Below are 9,824 nucleotides of genomic sequence, written 5' to 3' on the forward strand. Positions count from 1 at the left end.
AGGGGGCTCCGCTCCCGCCACAGGAGCTTGACTGGATGCATTTCCTGGTCCTGGGAGTGAGAGGGCCTGAGAGCTGTAACCCTGAGGTCACGGTGGGAGGTGAAGGGCCTGGTGGGAAGACACCCAGATAAGCAGCAGGAGCTGATTGAAGGAAGAGTCCATGGCTGCTCTTTATAGTGTCCCTGGGTTGGACCTGGAGCCATGAGTGGCCTGCGTCTCCCCGCCAATCACCACCTCCCGGCCACCGGCAAAGTGGCCTAAGCCCCGAGAAGGAGGCAATGCTACTTTAGAAGCCCAAGCAGAGGGCTAGATTTAAAGGGTCCAGGGTCTGGGCTGAAGACCTTACTGGAAGCAGACAGTTTGGTGAACTCTTTGCTACCCCAGACAAGGTCCACAACAACTGTGTGACTTGGCTGGAGGGCTGAGCTACTGAAGATCTGCCTATCAAGGTCAGGAGCCCAACAGGGGGTGCCAGTAGTGGGGGGAAAGATTGCAGCACCACTTCCAGCCTCTAGTAGGCACTCAGGAGGAGAGTGCCCCCATTACAGTCATTTGGACCCATAACCACATTGCTGTGTAAACATATATTTGGAACAAGAAGAGAGCAGAATCCAAAAGGTTTTGTCAGTGGACTTTTTTTGGACTGGAATAGCCATAGTTTGAGATTCCCAAGGCCAGGATAAGCTTAGTGATTTCCAGGGAAGTGCATTAGCAGATCTGTATCAAGAGGGACCAGAAACCATCTCTGATTGGACTCTGGGATGGGATGGTGATGGCTGGCCACACCCCTTTTGGACATTTCTTTGGGGAGCCCTTTGCCAAAGGCTACAAACACCAGAACTCACCTATGGCTTGTGCAAGCCATTTGTCTCTAAACTTTGGGGAGCTTTTCCCCCAGACCATAGGTGGACAACTTTGGAACCAGGGAGACCATAGCAAGGGTCCAGAGAGGACATCAGACCATGAGCACAGGACTGCTGGAGCCTCAGCAACTTCTAGGATGCCAGTTTGAGAATACTGCTGCTCCCTTCCCTGATGTCTCATTTCAACCCATCTGACAGTCTCTGTCTGCCTTCTTCTGGCTGTCCAATCGTTGGCAAGCTCAGTCAGCTTTGCAACTGGTCCTGTCTGTTAGCTCACAGCTGTAGCTGTACTGATGTGAACAGCTTTATCCTGGCAGGAGGGGACCAGACCATACCAGTCAGATGTTGTCTCAAAGATGTAGCCAATGATTTTCGTTTGTTGTAATGTTATTGTGTGATGTTATAATTAACTAACATGTTATGTCATACAGAATCGTATGTTAAAGAGGGTTAAAGTGTAGGATTATAGAAGTATAAGATTGATCCGTATTTAGATGGAATCATTTATAAGATATCTAAGTAAGCAAGGCTAAAGTGCAAGACCCGTAGGCTGAGGCTAGCAGAACTTTAGCTTAGCTATTCTAGGCCTTGGAGCTAAGAAATGCTGACATAAGTAAGTGACTGAAGAATAACCCAATGCCCTAAGATTATGGGAAAAGAGGTAACAAGTGGTAATATTGTAAAAAAGTAGATGGAAGATTACAGCATTTTTATGATTTAAAATTAGAGGCACATCTGTCTCCAGCATGTGTCTTAACCACACAATACAGATTGTGTGTCAATGCTAATGAGAATAAAGAGAACCTACATGACTTATGAAAGTTGGGGTCCCATATATTTATGGGGGACACAGACCAATAAGGAAAAAGAGTGTTGACACTTTCATGGACATATGCAGAATGTAGGTATAGACAGAATCACATTATAAAAAGGGGATGCCCGGGAAAATTGAGCTTCCTATGGGAGAACTCCAGCAGGAACCATCCCTCTACTGATGATCAATCCATGAGAGAGCCATCAGACTCTAACAGTATCTAGGAGGATGTGAGTATGTCTGTAGTTATAACTGGTACATGGATATATTTAGGAGTTGTATGTGCTGGAACATTCATATCTTTGTTGGTAACTTTAATAAAGTTGATAAAAGATAGCGGAGCTTGTTCTTGTGATTGTCTGTGTTACTTGCCTATGGTTTCATGTGTTTCCATGAGCTCTAGATCAAAAAGAAGCATAGATAACTCTGTTGAACTTGAGACTGTAGCTGCCAAAGCCATACCCTTGATGATGTAATATGACATCACTAAAATTCGTTTTAAATCAAAGCAAAGGCTACAAAGCAGTGCACGGAAGATAAGGCGACTGACCTGACCCTGGATTGTACCCGAGCTGCAACATGGCATCCAGAGCCAACCACGTTTCCGTTCTGTCACGCTCCCTCCGTGAGCCTTTGTCAGGTATCTCTCAAGGCAGTATTAAGTGTAACCACCAATGACAGCACCAGAATTCTAGGTGTAACTGGCTCCACAAAGAGAATTTGGTGGCCAAGGGACTTGAATTGATACCAGATTAAGGGATTTTATGTAGATCATTTCTGGCACAGGCGATGATTTATTTCATACAAAGCATGCCATGTAAGATATCATATGAAAGGTCATGATCTTCTGAAACCCATCGTTCTGTTCAAATATGTATATCTTTCTTATGTATGAAGTTATGAGATTTTGCTGTATGATTGTTACTGGAATACATTGTAAATTTGACAGTCTCTACTGCTAGGTGGTGATCCATTCCCAGGAGGGTGTTAAGTGACCATTAATCAGCAGAGGAGTTGTAAACAAGGGATTTACAATTCTGTAAGAGAAGCACCACACAACTGGAGATTGTTCAACCCTATGAGTCAGTAAAGCCCAGCAGTACATGTCTGGACTAGTGTTTTCCAGGCACATGGACTGAGGATATAATATAGGGGACAAAGGTCAAAGCATGATGCCATTCTCCTCCCGCACCTATGCTGGAAGCAACAAGAACACGGAGAAGACAAAGACTTGAACTGAGGAGACTGGTCCCAGGCTTAAAGGGAAGCCTGTGTATTAAGGACTATAACCTACCTGCAACATTGAGTGAGGTGAGAGAACTTCTTGATCCAAACACGGCTTAGTCTAATAAGGTTTAAGATTTAGACTGTGCGCTTACCTTTTATTTTCTTTGGTAACTATCTCTGACCTGTTGTGCCTACCACTTATAATCGCTTAAAGTCTATCTTTCTGTAGTTAATAAACCTGTTTTAGGTAAAATATAAAACAATGTGTTTTGGTTGAAATGCTTGGGAAATCTCAGCTCAGGTTACAAAAGCTACTGCATCCGATGAAGTGAGCTGTAGCTCACGAAAGCTTATGCTCAGATAAATTGGTTAGTTTCTAAGGTGCCACAAGTACTCCTTTTCTTTTTGCGAATACAGACTAACACGGCTGCTACTCTAAAAGCTACTGTGTGTCCACGCCACACTGAGGAAGGGGCAGACTGGATAATGAATTTACACTGGTCAGGCTTCTGACCATGACAAGACAGTACAGTTCTGGGGTGCAAGGCTGGGGGCTTGGGAGATTTGCTGGTACTTTTCTCTGTGTGATTTGTGAGTGGCTCGGGGAGCATTCATGCAATCTAGCTGGGTGTGACGCTCCACATGCTGTTGTATTGAGTGATAACAGCACCTAGAGGGGTTTGCTGCTTGTTACTAGCAAAGCATTGTGAGAGACAGCCCAGGCTGGAGAGTTAAGGGGGCACAGTGGTACCCCAGTTCCAGGTTGTACCCCGGGGATCCTGTAACACTATGGAATGGGGACTGTTTTTGAGGTTCTGGTGTGTGTATTAATATTGAACAGGATCCTCTTGTTTGGTTCTCACAAGGAAGAACTGACTCCTGTGGTGGCCGTGAACATTAGGAACCCAGAATTCTCAGCACCCACTGACACAATGGGTCACAACCCGGATTTCCATTCTTAGACTGCGCCCAGTGGGGCTGTGCTGGGATTCTCAATACACCACAGGCTGCAGGGGGGAAGGTCATCTCATTTATTGGGATACAGAAGCAGACCAGGCTTTAGACACAGGTAAATGCTCAAATGACACAAACACTAGGGATTGGTTGATTTCACACTGTTCCCATAGGATTCACAAGAGCAGAGGTTGGTGCTAGCTTTGCTCAGATGCCGCTGCAGTGTGTGCATCACTATTCGCTGTCATGCACCAATGGGGTTTGGAGCTGGATGGCCAGGCCCCTGTTCCCAAGGCAAGGCTGCATTTCAATAGGACCCTTATGCCAGCATGGGTTTAAGTACCACATAACCCTTTATTTGATACGGCAAACTGCCCTAGCCCACGATGGAGTGGGGCAGCTGCAAATCATCGCTGGCAGCCTGCATTGCAACAGTCGGGGTGGCACAATCCTACATGTACACATCAGCAATTTCCCCTACAAATGACAGCTTGGCATCAAATCCACCCCCAAAGGAGTCCTGATCCTGCGCCCAGATGAGCACACCCTGGTTGTTGATAGCGTAGCCTTTCTTCAGCCCCTTCCTGGGTAAGGGACTCCCGTTCACCCAGAGCTCGGCTATACCTGTGGCGGATTCCCAGCTGGCATAAACATGCTCCCAGCCAGTGCTTGTGCCTTTGTTTTCTGGGACTTTGAAGGTCACCGGTTCCCCCCCAACATACAGGCTGAGCTCTCCGGGCTTGTCTTTGTAGAGGAGGATCTCGTTATCTCTGGCCCTGGTAGCGTAGGAGAACAGGCTGAAGGCCCGGGTCAGGTCAGTGAAATATCTCAGACACATGGTGAAGGTCTGCAGAGTACCATTGTTGTTCATGTTCAGGATAACATGGGCATCAGCAGACTCCTTTGGAAAAACAAACACCTGCCCACAGAGATCTGTGTGGAGAAGTGAGAGGAAAAGGCTGGATTCATTCTAATGTTTCCAAGGTGGCTAGCTTGTCCAGCTTCAGGCCTCCCCCTGCTATTCTCGCCCCACCGTACACAGCTCTGTCAGGTAGGGTTGCCAACTTTTTAATTGCAGAAAACCAAACACCCTTGCCCTGCCCCTGCCTTGCCCCTTCTCCGAGGCCCCACCCCCACTCATTCCATCCACCCTCCCTCCATTGCTCACTCTTCCCCACCCTCACTCACTTGTTTAGGGACAGGGGGTTGCGGTGCAGGAGTGAGGGAGTGAGGAATCCAGCTGGGGGTGCAGGCTCTGGGGTGGGGCCCAGGATGAGGGGTTTGTTGTGCAGGAGGAGCGTGGGCCAAAGGGTTCAGAGTGTGAGAGTGGGCTCTGGGCAGAGGCAGGGGGTTGGGGTGTGGGAGGGGGTACAGGCTCTGGGCTGGGGGCTCGGGCTCCAGGGTGGGTCCAGAAATGAGGGGTTCAGGGTGCTGGAGGGGGTAAGGACTCCGGCTGGGGATGTAGGCTCTGGGGTGGAGCCAGGAATGAGGAGTTTGGGGTACAGGAGAGGGCTCACCAAAAAGCAAGGACTGGCCTGTCTCTCGAGATCTGTGAGAGTGATGGGTCGTCCTTCAGGATAGTTGTAGATCCTTGATGATGCCCTGGAGAGGTTTTAGCTGGGGGCTGAAGGTGATGGCTAGTGGTGTTCTGTTTTTCCTTTGTTGGGCCTGTCTTGTAGTAGGTAACTTCTGGGTACTCTTCTGGCCAGTCCTTGCTTATATATATATATATATATATATATAAAATCTCCCCACTATATTTCCACCGTATGCATCCGATGAAGTGAGCTGTAGCTTTCGAAAGCTTATGCTTTATTACATTTGTTAGTCTGTAAGGTGCCACAAGTACTCCTTTTCTTTTTAAAGATGCAGTTAGACATCTAGTGGGATTTACAAAGCATCTAAGCTTCTAGGAGCTTTTGAAAATCCCACTAGGTGCCTAAGTACCTTTGAAAATCTGTCCCTTAGTCTGTGTTTGGCTCAGTGCCCCATCTATACATTGGGGATAACAGCACTGCTCTACCTCACTGAGGGGCTGTGATGTGAGGTGCTCAGATACTACAGTGATGTGGCCACATAAGTATCACAGGTTGAGTGGGAACTTCTCTATACCATTGCTATCCCTTCCCTGGGTTTTGGCCCCTTCTTTTCTCCTATGCCCCTCAAATCTCCCTCTTTTCTGAATGTGAACTTGGCTCAGAGGGCTTGGCTGTATTTCTTCTGAGTCCCCTGAGTTCTCTCTTCAAATCCCCACCCCTCACTGGCACAGGGATTCCTGTTTTTTACAGGTTCATCTAATGACTTCCAGATCCTTAATTTAATTACCAGCCTTTTCTTATCTTAAAAAGAAAAGGAGTACTTGTGGCACCTTAGAGACTAACCAATTTATTTGAGCATGAGCTTTCGTGAGCTACAGCTCACTGATGAAGTGAGCTGTAGCTCACGAAAGCTCATGCTCAAATAAATTGGTTAGTCTCTAAGGTGCCACAAGTACTCCTTTTCTTTTTGCGAATACAGACTAACACGGCTGTTACTCTGAAACCTTTCTTATCTTAATCACCCTGCGTCTGTTTGTAAACAAAACACTGACTCCCTGCCCCAGGGACACAAGCTGGGAGAAGCACCTCTCTGCATTCCATTCCAAGGCTGTGCCGTTCAAAGAGCTCTACCTGGGAGCATCCTTCCTGTATGAAACTTGGGGGGAGAGGGGAGGGCTCTTGCCCCCCCGCCCTACCTAATTGGCGCCCTTGGCAGCTGTGGTTGGTTCTTCTGCCCCAGGAGGTGGGCAAGTGGGGCAGGCAGCCAATCAGAGGGCTCAGATTTGCTAGAGGGCTGTAGCATCTCACATAATGGGCCAACGGCTCCAGCCCAACCAATCCCATTACAGTGAGAACATGGCAGGAGCTGGCGGTGCTGCACATGGGAGCCAGACTCAGTGACGCAGACGCTGTCGGGGTTTGGGGCTCCCCAGTCAGAGGCGTTTGGACAGTGCTCCCCCATGTCCCTGCTGAACGCTGCCCCAGTGATGCTCTCTGCCATGCCCAGGGTGGGGCACTGCTGCCCAACCAGGAACAGCTTGTGCACTGCTTCCTGCAGCATAACACACCGGGGCTCGGGACAGGGCTGCCGGGGCATTTCTGACAGGACCCTGCACCCTCAGTACTGAGAGGAAGGCTGTTCAGTTTCCCCCTGGAGCCCACGCTCTGCTGTGTCATTCTGTGCCCAGCCAGGGCTTGGCCCCCGGCACTGCCGCCTGCCCCTACCTGACTGGGCGACGGCTCCTGAGAGGCCAGCGAGGACGAAGAGCCAAAGCTGCAGCTTCTCCATGTTCTTCACCTGCGACCCAGAGGGGAGAGTCAGAGGGGCAGGAAGGTGGGAGGCTGGGGCTGCTCTGCCCTGAAACCTGCCCCCTAATTAATCCGTGAGTGGAGGTGAGAGTGGAAACGTGTTCAACCAAGCCCGTCCCAGGGGCGGATTCTGGAATTCCCCTTTGGCTCCGGATCTCATCCTGTCACCACCCTGCAGTTGTTATTAACCCTTCCTATCCTCTGCACCCAACACTGCCCCTTTAAACAAGGTCAGCTCCCAGACTGCTGCGCTGGGCATCACAACATGGGGAATAGATGGCCAGCCCTCTGTGGAAAAAGAGGTGGTTAGGGACTATTTAGAAAAGCTGGATGTGCACAAGTCCATGGGGCCGGACGAGTTGCATCCGAGAGTGCTAAAGGAATTGGCGGCTGTGATTGCAGAGCCATTGGCCATTATCTTTGAAAACTCATGACGAACGGGGGAAGTCCCAGATGACTGGAAAAAGGCTAACGTAGTGCCCATCTTTAAAAAAGGGAAGAAGGAGGATCCTGGGAACTACAGGCCAGTCAGCCTCACCTCAGTCCCTGGAAAAATCATGGAGCAGGTCCTCAAAGAATCAATCCTGAAGCACTTACATGAGAGGAAAGTGATCAGAAACAGTCAGCATGGATTCACCAAGGGAAGGTCATGCCTGACTAATCTAATCGCCTTCTATGAAGAGATTACTGGTTCTGTGGATGAAGGGAAAGCAGTGGATGTATTGTTTCTTGACTTTAGCAAAGCTTTTGACACGGTCTCCCACAGTATTCTTGTCAGCAAGTTAAAGAAGTATGGGCTGGATGAATGCATTATAAGGGGGTAGAAAGTTGGCTAGATTGTTGGGCTCAACGGATAGTGATCAATGGCTCCATGTCTAGTTGGGAGCCGGTGTCAAGTGGAGTGCCCCAGGGGTCGGTCCTGGGGCCAGTTTTGTTCAATATCTTCATAAATGATCTGGAGGATGGTGTGGATTGCACCCTCAGCGAATTTGTGGATGATACTAAACTGGGAGGAGTGGTAGATACGCTGGAGGGCAGGGATAGGATACAGAGGGACCTGGACAAATTGGAGGATTGGGCCAAAAGAAATCTGATGAGGTTCAATAAGGATAAGTGCAGGGTCCTGCACTTAGGACGGAAGAACCCAATGCACAGCTACAGACTAGGGACCGAATGGCTAGGCAGCAGTTCTGCGGAAAAGGACCTAGGGGTGACAGTGGACGAGAAGCTGGATATGAGTAAGCAGTGTGCCCTTGTTGCCAAGAAGGTCAATGGCATTTTGGGATGTATAAGTAGGGGCATAGCAAGCAGATCGAGGGACGTGATCGTCCCCCTCTATTCGACATTGGTGAGGCCTCATCTGGAGTACTGTGTCCAGTTTTGGGCCCCACACTACAAGAAGGATGTGGATAAATTGGAGAGAGTCCAGCGAAGGGCAACAAAAATGATTAGGGGTCTGGAACACATGACTTATGAGGAGAGGCTGAGGGAACTGGGATTGTTTAGTCTGCAGAAGAGAAGAATGAGGGGGGATTTGATAGCTGCTTTCAACTACCTGAGAGGTGGTTCCAGAGAGGATGGTTCTAGACTATTCTCAGTGGTAGAAGAGGACAGGACAAGGAGTAATGGTCTCAAGTTGCAGAGGGGGAGGTTTAGGTTGGATATTAGGAAAAACTTTTTCACTAGGAGGGTGGTGAAACACTGGAATGCGTTACCTAGGGAGGTGGTAGAATCTCCTTCCTTAGAAGTTTTTAAGGTCAGGCTTGACAAAGCCCTTGCTGGGATGATTTAATTGGGGATGGGTCCTGCTTTGAGCAGGGGGTTGGACTAGATGACCTCCTGAGGTCCCTTCCAACCCTGATATTCTATGATTCTATGATTCTATGATTTTATGGAGACACTTCCCCTGCATACAGTGTCTCCTGACTGTATCCCACTCTGCAACCAGCACTTTCCCATCTAGCGAGTCACCTGTTGGCAACTGACACATTTCCATTGGGAGCTTTGCTTTCTCTGCTAAACAATCTGATTGTTAATATATGGCCTGAGCCAAAGCCCATTGCGGCCCATGGGAGACCCTGAGCTGGGTCTCAAGGGCTCTGGTCTGGGCCCATAATGCAAAATGTCTAAATCTTAGGAACGTTGTTGTAGCAGGATATAAGAGAGACTGGGGCAGGGGCTGAGGCAATGTCTTTTACTGTACCAAGCTCTGTTGGTGAGAGAGACCCGCTTTGGAGCTTGCAGGGAGCTCTGCTTCAGCTCTGGGGACGGCACTCCCGAGTGTCACAGCTAAACACAACCTGGAACAGATTGTTTAGCATAAGAAGTTAATGGGTTGTAAAAGACCATTCAAGGTGAAGAGGGCAGTTAATTCCTCTGCAGTTGTAGCACAAAGGGGAATTAGTGGGTTACAGATTGTTGGAAATAGCCATAAATCCAGTGTCTTTATGAAGTCCGTGATTTTTGGTGTCTAGCAAAGTTATGAATTTAAGCTCTCAGACTGGTTTGTTGAGGGCCCTGGGCAGGTTTCCTTTGTGGACCAAGTCTGAGAGGTTAGATATAGAGTGATGATTTTGTGAAAAGTGTTCACCCCAGGGTGCTGTGGTGTTTGTCATTTAT

The 9,824-nt window shown here is 48.6% G+C and overlaps 1 protein-coding gene across 1 annotated transcript; it reads right to left on the bottom strand.

Moving 5' to 3' along the window:
• Positions 1-4,309: 4,309 nt before the first annotated feature.
• On the bottom strand, positions 4,310-7,185 carry LOC144279832 (serum amyloid P-component-like). The gene is made up of 2 exons (XM_077841516.1): positions 7,122-7,185; positions 4,310-4,791 (listed from the first exon to the last, which is right to left on the bottom strand). The coding sequence occupies exons 1-2, from the start codon at positions 7,183-7,185 to the stop codon at positions 4,310-4,312; spliced, it is 546 nt and encodes a 181-aa protein (XP_077697642.1).
• Between the last annotated feature and the right edge of the window lie 2,639 nt (positions 7,186-9,824).

Source organism: Eretmochelys imbricata, chromosome 24, assembly GCF_965152235.1.
Source record: "Eretmochelys imbricata isolate rEreImb1 chromosome 24, rEreImb1.hap1, whole genome shotgun sequence".
NCBI classification, from domain to species: domain Eukaryota; kingdom Metazoa; phylum Chordata; order Testudines; family Cheloniidae; genus Eretmochelys; species Eretmochelys imbricata.

Coding starts and splice junctions, on each gene's coding strand:
- LOC144279832 (XM_077841516.1), bottom strand. CDS start 7,185: ATGGAGAAGCTGCAGCTTTGGCTCTTCGTCCTCGCTGGCCTCTCAGGA. Junction 4,792..7,121: donor AGGAGCCGTCGCCCAGTCAG/GTAGGGGCAGGC, acceptor TTCTCCACACAG/ATCTCTGTGGGCAGGTGTTT.